Here is a 14,996-nt window from a genome sequence, read left to right as displayed (position 1 = left end):
CGCTGCGAGGGAACTTTGCTCAATGAATTCTGTGAATGCAAGTTCAAGCCAAAAAGGTCTTACAATACCCAGCTAATACTGTAATTATTTTTTACTATCATCATATGATTCAATGATATCAACGATGATGAGATAAAACATTTGCTTTCCCTACAAGAACAATAACGCTATAATGGTCAACATTTTGACTGACAAGAAAAATAACACAACACAACTACCATGAGGGTTGGAGAAACAGTGGCTATGCTTAAAGATGGGTGTTAATGTGATTGTACACTGGTGTTGTTGCATGTAGGGCTGTGTGAGTGCAATGTATCTGCCAAATGCATCTACAAACAAAAGACATACAAATGTACTGGTCTTTCTCATTGTGGAATCTCATATCCTCTCCCATATCTGAAATCCAAATGTCCTGTAACCTCTCAACCTCACACAACCTAAATTCCCTCTGCACCACCCACTCTCTATCCTGGTGCCAGACACCCTGTCCTCACTAATACAAACCACATGGCCCCAGAGCACTACAACACACTGCGTGCCTCCAGCTGCCCTTGCCGACTTCTCATTTAAAAAGAGAGGAAGAGAGCCCCCTCCCCTGCAACACACTCCAAACCACCATCCAAGCCCTTCAAATCAACCCTGCGACCCACTCCCTCCCTTCTCTCTTCTGTACCTCATCTCTTCTCTGGGTGCTTAATCTCTCCAGCAGGCTCCAAGAGAGCCAAGACAATAGTCTCACTGTTCAACACTGGACCCAGCCACTTTGCCACCATTATTAACACATTTCCAAATGTCCATTTCAGAATTTTATACTACAAACTACACGAACGGCCATCATGCACTTGGCTCTGTGCTTTCGGTGTTTTTCTCTGAGGACCTGGAGCGCACAAAAGCTTCTTTTACTGCCCGTTGTTGAGGTGACAGCTTTAGAGACTGAGAAGGGAGGAACAACATGGGCGGAGTGTTTGAAACACACAGAACTGCCGCAGCTGTGTTTAAAGGGACTCCTGGAAACAGCTGTGTGTGGAGTATTAGTGAATATGCATCTTTTCAAGTATTTTGGCACAACTATAGCAATAACACTGCCTCACTAACAAGCATGAACTTTATAAATACACCTTGGGTAAATGGCCGTAGCACACAAGGTTTATAACAGTAAATGAGCATTTGGAGAGTTACAGCGAGGTCTAATGTTGTTGAGGAAGTGGACCACCAAGTATCACCAACTGAGACGATGTAACTCATGAAATCAAAACTTATTCAATTCAACAAGAGGACATAATACAAAATGCTATATTATTCATACATATTTGTCATTTGCAAGCCCCAAAGAAAGCATCATAGGTAAAATCCACCAGTTGGGTGGCACTTGTGCATGAGTCACACATAGTAAAGTCTTTTGATCAGATGACAATCCAGGATTCATATAAAGGCCCAATGTATTTCAAAAGTGCAATGTTAGTTTTTGTCCACAAACCATGCTGTAACACAACATGTGTATGGACAACACAATACAGGATGTACAAACTGTATTAATGCATGCATGAAACAGTCCTGTGTTTTGGTGGGAAACTGTGAATTTATACAATGTATTGCAAAAAAACAGTCAGGAGGGCACACTGAACGGCAAATGTCGCCAAACAAAGGCGCAATAGATAAAGTTTAAAATAAACAAATGAGACACATGTGAAACTTGGGCCTCTGAAGCTGTGAAATGCAAACCTTCATATGGTCAAACCACAAGCTGGAGTCTACAACTAAGCTTTTCACATTTCAAACTTGACTTCTTGTCCCTCTCTATGGGCTTATTTTGTATATACATTGTCCTTAGTGTTTTACGGATGCAGCATGTGTATTTCAGATCTCTCACCAACTATCATTGCTGTAGACTACTTCTTCCATACCATGCAATGCACTCAGTGACCAGGTGTCCCTGGCAAATCCTAAAAGTCCCCACTCTGCCCTGATGGGGAGGGTTGTTTGCGCTTTTTCATACATAGCTCCAGTGTGTGGGCTACTTGCCAGCGCCTCGCCCCTGTTCCACACACTACAGAGAGGACGCTTTTTTATGGTTTCTCCCCAGTCAGCTGTAAAGCAGGAGGCCGGGGGCTGCTCTGGATTAGCCATGCTCCATTCAGGAAGCTCCCAAGAGTATGCCATAACAGTCTGCTGTGGAGACCCCCACCTTCACTAAACTCTCCTACACTGCCATCTACTCCCTTGCTCTGCTTGCATCATTAAATCTCATCATCCTCATCTCCAAGTGAGCTTGAACTCATTGTTCTTCTCAACACACCCATCCATTGGTGACTGTAAAAAGGCAAAAGAGAGAAGCAAGTAATCCCAGTCCTCCATCTGCCCTAACTCAAGGGCTTACAGGCCTTACTGGGGGCCCTGAAGTGTGCTCACTGAACACCCGTGCTATTTACGATCTGCCTCAGAGTCCAATCACTCTCGACCAGCCTTAGTAGCCCAAGTGGGCTGTGCCCAGTCCTGATGCAGCCGGACTCTTTGAGGTAATCTGCCATTTTGCAATAATGTTTAAGATGCAATTTATACAAAAACAGCCCCTATGTCATGGTATGTTTTATGCCTCCATATGGTTGCTATGGTTCCTTTTATTTTTTCAATCCCAAGTATGTGTTTCTTGAGCCCCGCTTATGTTTCCAAAGTAAAAGACTTTTCAGCCTCTTAAAATGTGCTTTGAATTAGCTTTTATATTTCTTGATATTTATGATTTGTGCCACTCCTTGTATTGTCTCTTTTGATAAATATTTCAAACAACATCAAGGGATAATCTTGCTTTGATTCATCTGCCAACAAGCAACAAGAGAATCATTTTCAAGGCCCTTGTGAAGCCTTTGGTATTTGGCCAAAAGTTGCTGCTTTGCTCATGTGGTAGATCAAAATCCAATCCATTTCAGTTACCAAGTTATGATTATGATATTCTCTCACTGACCAAATGTCACAATATTTGAAGATCCAGTAACACCAGCTCATTTAATTTTTCAACTGAGTTTTTGGAAATGTCTCAGAGTTTTTTCCTCTTCTATTACATAAAACCAACCCTACCCATACCTTGTTTATCTGTATATAAATACATTTGCGGGGCACAGCCAGCAGCTAGTCCACATCCTTAGTTCTCTTTCTTTCTATCTCTGACTAACCCAGGGCGACATCTGGCCATGAATGCACAGTCCAGCCAGCATGTGAAGGGTTACAGCTGCAATCGTTTTCCCTGGCTTGGCCTGGGCCCAGAGGCTTAATAAAGGGAATTAATGGAGTGCACTATCTGTCAGATTCCTAAACACAGCTGGAGCGGATGTCCATCGTCCCCAAGCTGCCCAAAAAACTTACTATCCTACTTCAACAACATACCCATTACCCCCTGAGTGCTGACTCTGTGAAAGAGCCCCAGCTGATTGTGAAAGCTGTTTATGTATCATCACTGACCGTAATTACACAATGTGGGATAACAAACAGGGGGAATGGGAAGTGTGGATAGGGAGCTGCTGTGCGTTTGTTACCATGGAGTGAAAGTTTTGGTTATGGGGACAGCTGCTGTGATGGCATACAAGGATACAAGTGAGCTGTGTAAATACTGCCAAACTAATAATACATGCTGTGTACTCACAAGCATGCGCCTGGCCTTGCACCACTTCACACAAATGCCCTCGGCAAAGGACAATGCTGTACAAAATTTAGACACACACCCATTCATTCAGTTCAAGGCTTCACTTTTGATTAGACTTTCTTGACATGCAAAAAAAGAACTGAAAAGTGTGTTTAATGTTTGACTTTAAAGTCAGGTAACATGAGAAGCCTAATGCCAAATGTTGAAAGGGTTTAATGGAATACTTTCATCAAAAATTCAACACTGGGGCGGGCTTTTAAGCATATTTTCTCTGCGGAAGGCAATTAATTTTTACAATTTCATGATAGTTGAAGGAGTCAGCCTTTTTGGCAGTGTTCCATTCAAACTGCAGCCTAAATGAATGGGTTTGTGCCAGTAGGAAAAACAAACTTGAAACAGAAGGGGGTAGTGGGATAAAAGGGGACAGTAACACAATCCCTAAAAACAGACTTTATCTACCAAAGTATGTTTGACAGGGCTCTTTTGCAGAGACCCAGGGGATTCAAAATTTCCGAGGGCACTGGTAAATGGCAGTTGGTGTCAGAAATCATTCAACAAGAGTTTATCTTTATCCAAGTGACTGCCACATCGCAATATTGTACAGGCATTTGCTAAGTGTTCAGGCAGTAGGGTATAGATGTCGATGTATGACAACATGCACACTGGCAGGGCTCCAAAAGCAACACAGAGGGTTCAGAATTCAACTGAACATGTTCTCCAACCTCCCAGGCCATCCAACTCACAAACTGGGTCAAGGTTGATCCAGGTTCAGGTGCAAATTTGTGGGGTCACCAGAGATCACATTGAGTAACTTAACAGAGACACAGAGGAAAGCTTTCAGAGTCCAGGTGTGACTTCACCAGTGTTGCGTTAATGGTCTTCTGTCAAGTTAAAGAGACTCAAGGAAAACTGTGGAAATATGGGAATTCAGCATAACTATGTATGTTTCTTAACTGTGACACATTCTGCGTTGGACCACCTTCAGTCTGACATTTTAACACTGTGAGCATCAGATGGACTCCTGAAAGAGACCTTTGGTACTTAAGTAATATATGGTAAATCGGAGTATTGTCAAATGGGGCCACATTTTTTAAAACAGAAAATGTGCTTCAAAGACCTCATTTGACATTTTCATAAATATTCCTATTTTCAGCATTGTAAAGTTGCCTAAACTTAGTTTGAGAGGATAAAATTAAGATAATCTCACTTAACTATCACTTATCCTCTCAAACTAACAAATTATAATACATTTAATTAATCTGTACAATAAACTGACTTGTAAAAATGACAAAAACAGAAGTGTTAAAATCAACAAACAACAGAGGTTATGTGTGAGATTATGTCTTGGCAGGAAGGCCTGGAGTCTTGTTGTCACTGAGAAATTGCCAGGCAACCAGCAGAGACTCTATTGTTGCTGAATCTGCTGGAAAATTACTGAGCAGCAAATATATAACAATAAAGATAGAGAGATCTAACTCTACTCATAGAATGATTAACAGCCTCCTGCTGCTGACTTGAAAAGTTTGTTGACATTTTAATTTAATGAAATTTTATGAAAAAACATCTGATACAGGATATAGATCCTCTACATCAGACTCAAAATAATGACAACATACAGAAAATAAACACAACGTTGCCAAATGTTGAAAGCGTTCTTGATGAACTGAAATGAAACATACCCAGTCACATGGAATCAACCTGATCTTAAAAGGTGTGGGGGGGATTGGCCTGAAAGTAGAAAGCAGGTGGGATGGTAGTTTGACATCTGGAAGTGACAGGAGGGCATCCTCCAGCTGTGAGCTGGGACTGATGGCTGTTACAGTATGAGCATGGTGATACCTCGACCTCAACACATGCAACTAAAAACTGCTTAAGGGATGCTGCAGCTGGCCCTTCACTCTTATCCTTATCCTTGAGCAATGTGCAAACTATCAAGACAAATTTCAGTTAGAGCTTTCTGTGTGACTTATCCAAGCAGTAAGTACAGTACGTGCTGAGATTTCTCACATGATCTCACAACACTTCCCAAAAGCTGCTTTTCAACAAAAAAGGGTTGGGCAATATAACTGATATCAATATTAAGAACATTATCTTACTCACTTTTATAATATTTGTCCTTTTTGTGTCCACTGCAAGTATGTTTCACAACATTGCATTCCATCAAACAAATACTGGTGAAACAGAAACTACAAGAACTCAATAAGATATTTTGTTAGCTTTACAGACAAATTGCTTGGAATGATTTCTGATATGATGATTTATGATACTATCAAAACCCTGCAGTTAGAAATTATATTTAACTTTTTCCCACCCCCATTGTTGCAATTTGATGATACAAGATAAACTTAAATGGTGCTTAAAATTATACATAAAAATTGAAATGATCAGTATGTTTATGATGTGTATGCTGCTATGATCCTTTCAGCATTAAATGCTGAGGGATATAGGTGGATGCACATACTGTAAGACTGCTGGCCTAAGTGTTAATTTCATTCAAGTGCCATAGTTATTTGTCTCTAAGGCATTGCTTAGCACATCGCATTAACATCACATAACAGCAAAGCTGCCAAACAATCATGCTGTCCTGCAGGGAAAAAATAGTCAAGAGAGGACAGGAGTTTTCAATTGAACAGACAAGTCACAACAGGACAATGAACCTCCTGACTTGTGAGGCCGGCTAAAACATTCACACATTAAAAAGTTATGATGATGATCTTTCTGATAAAAACATTAAAAAAATTATGTTGTGCTTATCCTACATCTCCATACTTCAAATTTGTACAGTGAGCATCTCCACCAGCAACACATGCTTATGTTTTTTCTGTTTCGTGACTTTTCACACATCTAAATATATCAACAAAATAAATATGCTATATATATATCTGCCAAGCTAATTAAGTTATATTTATAGCCGTGGTTTTAAAATAAGTTCCAAGAGTAAGACAAACAGTAGGAGTTCATTAGATTTAAGCAGCAGAATGAGCGCAGTGTTATCACAAATGGCTGCTTTGTGCACCATGAAAAATGAGCTTTTTCTTCGATAGTCTCAAGGGAGGAGGCCAGTGACCTTCACAATTTCCCCCCAAAACAGCGGCTGCTACATGGTTGGGGGGGTGGGCTATGAAGGGAGACGCCGGTTCTCCTGAGCACAGGGGGTCTGAGTCTACCCAAGCAGACCACAAGGAAACCCTTCATGAAACCACCTTCCCCTCTCTTATTTACACTTAAAAACACATACACACAAGCACATGCATGCAGATGCACCCACACACACAAACTCACAAAGGACGCCTATGCAGTACTTACTGTAATCTATAAACTGCAGTTCAATAGCTGCTAATTAAAGAAGAGTGTATGACATAAAATATGTGCATATGTCAAGAAACATTAATGCAATTGAGAGACTGTAACCCCCCCCCCTCCTCCAGTTTTCACTACAGTACATGCAGAGCTGTTTCAACCTTCCCACAATGTTTGTTTGTTCAGCTCCAAAAGACTTTCCCTGCTGGAAAGAGCTGTGCTACGCTGATGTTTACTGTAACCATATTCCATTTCAAACGCATGTAGCTTTTTGCAGTCAATGCTCTAGTGTGGCTGACCCTCTTGATCTCATCTCCAAACAAAACTGCACAAACTTACTGTCTGCAGTGCTGGAGACTCCAACTCCAGTTAAAGCTGCATTAACATCTGACAGTAAAAACAATGTTTACTAATGCAGGCTCAGTGTGTTAAAGTGAATATGGGAAACACTTTAGGGGGAAAAATGTATTTAGAGATACCATGTCATGAAGTGTAATTCATCATAGTCACACATTGTCAATAACATAAAATATGGTATCCGAATAATGAAAAGAACTGCTCTTCAAATGAAGAATGGTTAGATGATGTGCATTTTACCTACAGTAGTATATGTATTCTATTTGGTGTGTCATCTGATTTTGGTGACAGAATTGCATGGGTACAGCAAATACAAATAATACTAATACTGATAATGTGCCACGCTTCAACCTTGACATGAGAATGTGTTGCCACCCTGTGTCACTCCTACCGTGTCAGTCACACTGGCCTGCTTGACTAACGGCCGGTCACGGTCCCTCAGGCTTGGAGACAGCTGCTCCCTCTGGGCCCTGCTCTCCTCTGGCTCACTGACATCAGAGCTCTCACCTGAGATTAGGTAGCAGATCATGCATACAAAAGTCTCAGTTTTACCACATGATAGCTGATGTCTAGCAAGGGAGATTTATTGTCTGGACTGGACGTGTTCAAAGCATTTGTCTGTGCGTTTCAATTAAAGCTCTCTTCCCTACCATGTGGCTGTTCAACCAGGTTGCGTGTTATGATCTGGCGGATACGCGTGGAGACAGGCATGGGCTCTGTGAAACTGGACTCCTGTCCATCACCTCGCAGTGTCAGAGTCCTCTCTCCAGAGCTGCCATCAGATTGAAGCAAGGACTCCTCCAACTTCTAAAAACACACCAATCACCACAACACATCTTTTAACCCTGACAACCACTAAACAGAAACCAGATTCATTACATTCATTACATTAGCCCCTAGGGGTTTATAGATTATTTATGAAGAAATTTTCCTTGATACATCAATATTTCATTTTTGATATAATTTGTGAGAAAATGTTTAATATATGAAGCAACCTAAATTGTCTGATAAATGTAGAGGTATAAAGTATCATATAATGAAAATTCCTAAAAATGTTCCTGGATTACTTACCTTTCACAACAGGAGAACAAAATGCACCAAAATCCTGACATGCAATCTACATGATTCAGGTAACTATTCAGTTACTCTACCAGTGTTTGTATCAGAGTCAGTAAAGGAAGGTCTCAAAAAGAAGTAGTATTCCCAAATATACCTCCTGTTTTGGGTATGGAAACATGTTTTCAAAAGTGTTAAAAAATAAAAAAAAGTCGCAAAAAGTACTGTAGCAAAGTACAGTTTTAAGGTACTCATCCTAATCCATACTTTCATTATCCCAGTTTTAAGTCAATTACATTTAAAGCTATTTACTGGTTATTTTGCAGATTCAAGTTATTATGCTGTATGTCTTGTAAACTACCACATGAACCTTAATGTTATTGCCACCTCCACCAGCTGTAACAATGAAATACCATAGCATCAATTATTCTTTTATTATCCCAAGATATACTGTAAAGCATTTCACTCTTCTTTAAATGCACAATTTACCTGTTTCATAATATTTCTACACTGTTTTACTACTTTTACATTACTAAAGAGTACTTTTTCCACCACTGCTGTTTTTCATAGCAGGTGTTTCTAATTACACTTCTAACAGATGATCTGCTATATTCAAGTAACTTACCCAATTAAGCAACAGTGTGACAGGGAGTAAGTTAACCTTATACAATAGGAAACCAAAGCAGTGCAACGAAATTAATTCATTAATTATTCACACCTGTATTTCCCAAGTGTATTCTGTTTTGTTGTTGTTGTGTTGTTTTGTTTGTTTGCCTCATGAAAATAGTATTTGTTACCAACCTGAATCACATCCTCCAGTCTGGGCGAGTGTCCACCTGGCTCCCGTTCAGAACTCATTGCAAAACTGTCCAAACTTTGGTAGTAAAATGTTAGCTTTGGGCGTTAGCGTTAGCTTGCTTATACGCTAATGCAACTAGGAAACATTTTTATGGCTCAAACAAAACGCTAACCTGACATATCACTACCACTGTGTGATGAGAAATAGATAGGAGAACTGTTGAACTGTTACCTGCATTGAGAAAAGACTTCAGAGTGAAACTACACTGGCAGAAGTTTTTAGGAGCGACTTGCAAGCAGGAGTCACCACCACTCTGATCCCTGTCGACGTTGCCAGGTGACCACACGCTTCCGGGCCTTTGCCATAGAAACAGAATGTTGGCTTGGGTGTTTCCATGGCAGCACAGACGCTACGAGTCAAGCGGAACTCACTGGATTCCAGTGGGTTAATGATCAAGACGCCAAGGGCAAGTATAAACAGTGTTTTCCCAATGAATTACCAACCTACATCTGATTGACCATTTTCATCAACACATTTTATTCACAAGTGAACATTTTCAGTTGCAAAGCCTAATACAACCAATTATAATAATTATAATAATAAAAGTACGCCCAAAAACTGTTTCTACAAAGATTTACTGATTCACAGGTACCATCCAATAACACAAAAGGAATTCAGATCTAAAACACATGATACAAAGTATAAATAAACACCAGCTGAGCAGCCAAGCCGGTCTTAACACAACCAAGAATACCTGAGGATCATATAACACACTATTCTAGGGCACAATGACATCCAGTGATTAACATTCCACTTGTTCTCTACAGAAATATGACAGGAGCACGTCTCAGTGGACTTTTTGACCCTGAGCTCCGTCCTGTCAGGACAGAAAACAGTGTCATGTTGAATCAGTGGGGAAAAGCTCAGGCCAGTGTGATGGGTCAAGGAAGATGCTAGAGACGCCGCTGTAGAACCAAAGTCTCGGCAGGTAGCCCTCCACTTCCCAGGCGTTGGATGCTCGGTTGTAAACCTCCACTTCCACCCCATAGTCCCCCTCCATACCTTTCCAATGACCTCCAGTGACAAACAACTTCCCGTCTAATGTTACCAGGCCACCATTCTCATGGAGCATGTGGAGAAGCTGTACCTGATGAGAGAGAAACATCATCAAATATTTAAATGTAAAATATAATAAGTATCAAAACTGATCCTTTTTTCCCCAATCGACTGCATTGTTTTGATTGTTGTCACTGATCCCTACGCTCACCTTCTGCCACATGTTTGCCTCTGGATCATAACAGTAGACTTTCTTAGTGTTGTCAGCAACCAGATATATAATTCCATCCACACAAACAGAACAGGGAGAGGACAAGTACTTTGGGATGAAGGGCGAGCATATGCTGATCCAGTTATCTGTAAAAAATATGTATATATATAAATAAATAAATACAATAGATATATATATTTATATCCCGTATACATACTGATAAAAGATTTCACAGAAAAAAGAATATCCATACTGCATTTTATAATGTTAGGGTTCAGCATTTTAATCAACATAGTTGTAATGACTGAACACAATAATCTATAACAATGTTAAAACTAAATGTTTGGTAAAAAAAAAAAAAAAACAAGAGGAAGAATGGAGGGAATTGAAGATGATTAAAAATCTTGTATTGCAAAATTGTTCCATTCTTCTTGTCTCACACTGAGCTATTGAGATTTAATACCACCAGTAACATCTGCACATTGACTCAAGGCCTGTGTTCTACACAAAACAAACCTCAAACTGTGTAAATATTACTAAATAAATAAATATTACTATAGTATTATTGTAAAACAATGCATATTTGAGCGATACTATGCATATTGAGACAAAAAGCAAAAGTTAATGAGTGAAATTTAATGTGTGTTTAATATGTTGCAACTGTCCCTGATCCGTGTTGCAACGGTCCTCAGGTTTGGAGTCAGTTGCAATGTCTTAAATGGAAGAATTCATTTAAACAGACATTGTGATTGATATGTCACGTAACCATCTTTAAATGGTATGGCTAATTAGCAGACACATGTACGTTTAATATTGTATGTAAAAGTGTGTTGAATGTAGTCAAAATAGTCTCTGAGTAACTGAGAAAAAAGTTTTTTTTTAAAGTGTTGTTGTAAATGTTTTCTTTTTATCTTTACTATTTAATGCTGCAAATTGATTAAAAAAGAGAAAGTTTTTATCTGTTCAGCGATGAGGAGGTGTTTGGAGCATCCTTACCTATAACTGGATTGTAGCACTGCATGGTCAAAGCATTGTACTTCATAGCACATGAGCCAATCACATAAAGCTTCCCATGACACGCTGTAGCTGTGAAGTTGGTGACATATTTTAAAGCAGGACATGTCAAGGCCCAGGTGTCGTTGTACGGGTCGTAATGCTCAACCTCAACTTGGGCTGATGTTGTACCTTAAGAGGGGAATAAAAGCAGAATGAGTGGTAAATGAGTCATGATTTGATAATTGTAAAACAAATCCATTAAGGAAGTGAAAGTGCAAAAACACATGTAAAATGTTGCTGTGATTTCAGAACCTGGTCGTATTTGCGGCTATTCACCCACAAAGAAGAAATAAATTCTTACAAATTATCACAGCAGAGGTGAGCCATTAAGAGCAGATGGGTTTATCAAAGTTTTCCAGAGCACTGCAGGTTTAAGGCACCACATGCTGCACTGTATTTATTTTCTTACCTCCGATGACGTAAATCTCCCCATTGAGCGTTGCCGACGTGTGGTTAGTCCGAGGCCGAAGCATGGGTGCCACAGTAACCCACCTCCCTTCTCTTGTGATGTACTTCCAGGTCTCTGTGGTCGACCAGGTGTTGGTATTCAAACCTCGCGAACCCCCTGTCAGAAAGACAAGGGCACATTTTCAAAAGTCTGACAGTGTTTTTCATTCTGCATAAAAGAAAACAATAGTGAGTTCTGTTCAGAATCATTTATCATAACTCTTTTGTTGTCTGCCAGAGAAATGTGAATGCTTTAAAAGATTGCTCGCACCTGACCCACCTGTGACGTACACATCATTGTTCAAGGAGACCATGGAGTAACCCCACTTGTTAGGGTTGGGAAAATTAGGGAGCGCATGCCACTGTCCTGCAGAGAACAAGTAAATGGAGTTAATGTTAGAGCATCATGCAAAGAGTGAGACAACCTACATTACACAGTTTTCACAAATATAGATTACAGATGACAAATGTGTAGCTGAGAAATGAGGCAAAGACACATTAATGTCCTCAAGGGCCATTTCAGTGAAGGCAAGTCACAGCTAGGTTATTGTTCGCTTGCCTGAAACAGCAACTACAGCAGCAACAATTTCTCTTGCACAACCTTCAATAGCGTGGAGATGTTGTGTCTTAACATAAACCAAGAAATCTAAGAATGAGATGCAACAATTTTTTCTTGAATGTCCCATGTAATAAACACGGACAAAGATGCCTTCTTCCAACATCATAAAAAGTTCATTTGAACTGAGAGGGTAATCCAGTTTTGTCACATCCAAACCACATTCCTGCAGAGCCGTTTTTCTGTCAGCACTAAATTTAATGACTTACAACACATCTGCCAAACTGTATTGAGGAATCAGACTGGCGCTTCCCAACAATTTTCTGTTGTAAAACGGATTGTGAACTTAAACAAACTTGAAATTGTGATAGGGAAGAATATTTTTTACTAGTCTTTGTGTTGTAGAAGGCACAGTTCCTGGGCAGCAGTCTTTGCAGTCTTGGGTCTCTGTCTTCATCTTCATCTGAGTCATCTTCATCATCTGAGTCATCTAGAGAACGACCTCCCATTACAAACAGCACCTCTTGCAGATTTGGTTGTGGACTCTGAGAGTTGACTCTGTCCAAATATTCTGGTGCCAAATCCATTTTCTAAAAAAAAAAAAAGAAAAAAAAAAAAGTCATGATTGTTTTTGGAAATCTATTCGCGCTGAGCAAACAAAGATAAGATTGAAAAGAAGGAGAAACTCACTAACCTCTCTGTGAATTTTTTCCACAGCTTCCCTGCAGCTGGGAGAGGCCTGAACCAGAGTGTCCTTCAGGAGGGTGTCAGCCAGGTAGTCCAGGCTGAGTAGAGAGAGACGGGACAAGGCAAGGAGCTCTGGGAGGTGGCAGAGCCGAGACTCCTTGTGATGGTTGACCCATTTCAGGATGGCACCAACACGGGTGCATTCTGCCCGGATCTGTAGTCCTTCATCGGACAGGCAGGAAACCAGTCTGTCTTTTCCCACTAGCAGAAACTCCTCACCTTGTTGCACAGCCTCAAAGTTCTCCAAGAGGAAAGCCAGCGCTTTGGCCACCACCTCAGGGCAACCATGGATCTCCCCAAACTCCAGGATTCCCAGGCAGTTTGTTGCATCGATCTGATGCTGCAGGTATCGGCTGCAAACGGTCCTGACTGTCTGGAACTGCAGCTGGCTGGAGGTGCAGATCAACCCCTCCACGTTGCTCTGGTTGATGGTTAGTTTCCCCGTGTAGGCAAAGTCCAGCAGGTAGCTGAGGATGTCAGGATCGACATCTTGAAGCTCCACACGGGCGGTTATGCTCTCCACAAAGTCGCCCGAGAACATGCAGCGGAAGTACTTGCTACAGAGGGCCAGCACGCCACGGTGACACGGGAAGTCCCGACCGCCTGCGCTCAGTGTTACATCAACCAGTTTGGGGTAAGAGCAAAGGGAACGCAAGCCCTCCAGGATGCTCTGGGGATGGGAGGCCAGGCAGAAGTCCAGGTCATCCACATTGCGCACCATGGTTCAGAATGTAGAGGAAATCTTCTTTCAGGAGAGACATGCAAAAATAAGGTTCAGATTATCCACAGAAAGAAAAAAACAAATGAATATGCAGAGATAAGTATAAAAAAAACCTTTAAAACAATGTTTATTGACAAGAGAACATCAATAACTTTCTCCTAAAATGGTCTTGATAACAGCACATTTTATTTAAAAGACAGTTTTGATTGACCTGCATCACAGAGAGATGTTGCATAATCTTTGTTGTGTATGTTATGTATTGCTTCCACAAAAATGTTTCATAATACATTAATGATATTTGGAGTTGTAATTAATTACTAGTAAAACCGATTTTTAATCAACATAATAAAATGTATTTCTTTTACTATGGAACCAATTCAAACTCCTAAGACACACAGTGAATCACTGAGACACATTGAACTTTTCTTTTTCCCTTATCAAACAACAAAAACATAAAAAGTGCCATGTAAAAGAAGTTCTTTGCCTTTTACGTGTGGCTGCACTGTGTTATTAAAAGGACTACAAAGTACTTTTGGCTTGTGATACTGTAAGTACGATGTGCTGTAACAGTATGACTCGAATCTCTTCCAAAGCCAACAATAAATTACATTTCCTGTCATCAAATACTGTGAAATTAAGTAAAGAACCACCACCAACAACAAAAAAAACTCACCACAGAAGAAGAGAATGGAAATAATGGCTCATCCTTCCAGTAAAGAAGCTGTTTGTAGCTGAGCAGCTGGTTAGATCAACATGGAGCGGGCAGCATGGTGGAAGGCTTTTGCCAAGTCACTGGGACGGACTGCCTGTCTTTCACTTAGTTATTTTTAGGACTGACTGACGCTGTGCCTGAAGTCAGATTCCAAACAACATGCATGGGACCCGCAGCTGCTGTTACAGGCACATAGTTAGCATTTTCTCAACGTCCCAAGCCAGTAATGGAGGTCAATGACAAGGCTGCAATGATTTCTGAATGTTGCAACTAATTATTACTACTTTATACAGCTCTGAGAATATGTGGTACTGTTAAGTAGCTGTTTATAAAAATGTATTTAA

General features: G+C 40.4%; 2 protein-coding genes across 4 annotated transcripts in view; both read right to left on the bottom strand.

Moving 5' to 3' along the window:
• The window catches only part of crocc2 (ciliary rootlet coiled-coil, rootletin family member 2), a gene marked incomplete at both ends in the record, with an annotated part of 31,382 nt that extends 22,177 nt beyond the window's left edge, over positions 1–9,205 (bottom strand). The window contains 3 exons of the mRNA XM_083969863.1: positions 7,683–7,798; positions 7,942–8,098; positions 9,149–9,205. Coding sequence (XP_083825989.1) covers positions 7,683–7,798; positions 7,942–8,098; positions 9,149–9,205 — 330 coding nt within the window. The remainder of the gene's footprint in view (positions 1–7,682; positions 7,799–7,941; positions 8,099–9,148) is intronic.
• A 454-nt stretch (positions 9,206–9,659) lies between these two features.
• Positions 9,660–14,780, bottom strand: klhl30 (kelch-like family member 30). Of its 3 annotated transcripts, none has more exons than XM_083970186.1 (8): positions 14,614–14,780; positions 13,167–13,964; positions 12,861–13,062; positions 12,188–12,283; positions 11,879–12,034; positions 11,410–11,598; positions 10,414–10,559; positions 9,660–10,293 (listed from the first exon to the last, which is right to left on the bottom strand). In XM_083970186.1, the coding sequence occupies exons 2-8, from the start codon at positions 13,938–13,940 to the stop codon at positions 10,045–10,047; spliced, it is 1,812 nt and encodes a 603-aa protein (XP_083826312.1). In that variant the 5' UTR covers positions 13,941–13,964; positions 14,614–14,780; the 3' UTR covers positions 9,660–10,044. The 3 variants fall into 3 exon arrangements, with proteins under 3 accessions (XP_083826312.1, XP_083826314.1, XP_083826313.1); XM_083970188.1 differs by having other exon boundaries at positions 12,197–12,283; XM_083970187.1 differs by having other exon boundaries at positions 13,167–13,961; positions 14,614–14,754.
• Between the last annotated feature and the right edge of the window lie 216 nt (positions 14,781–14,996).

This window comes from Trachurus trachurus (assembly GCF_905171665.1).
Source record: "Trachurus trachurus genome assembly, chromosome: 4".
NCBI lineage: Eukaryota > Metazoa > Chordata > Actinopteri > Carangiformes > Carangidae > Trachurus > Trachurus trachurus.
Note: the sequence above shows the minus strand (reverse complement) of the source record. Positions and strands in the feature narration are given on the sequence as shown.

Bases quoted from the DNA above. Each gene is read 5' to 3' on its own strand.
- klhl30 (XM_083970186.1), bottom strand. From the start codon at position 13,940: ATGGTGCGCAATGTGGATGACCTGGACTTCTGCCTGGCCTCCCATCCC. The intron at 11,599-11,878 runs GTAAGAAAATAA...TCCCCTCTTAAG, and splicing joins GGAGATTTACGTCATCGGAG to GTACAACATCAGCCCAAGTT. The intron at 10,560-11,409 runs GTAAGGATGCTC...TATTTTTTACAG, and splicing joins GTGCTACAATCCAGTTATAG to ATAACTGGATCAGCATATGC.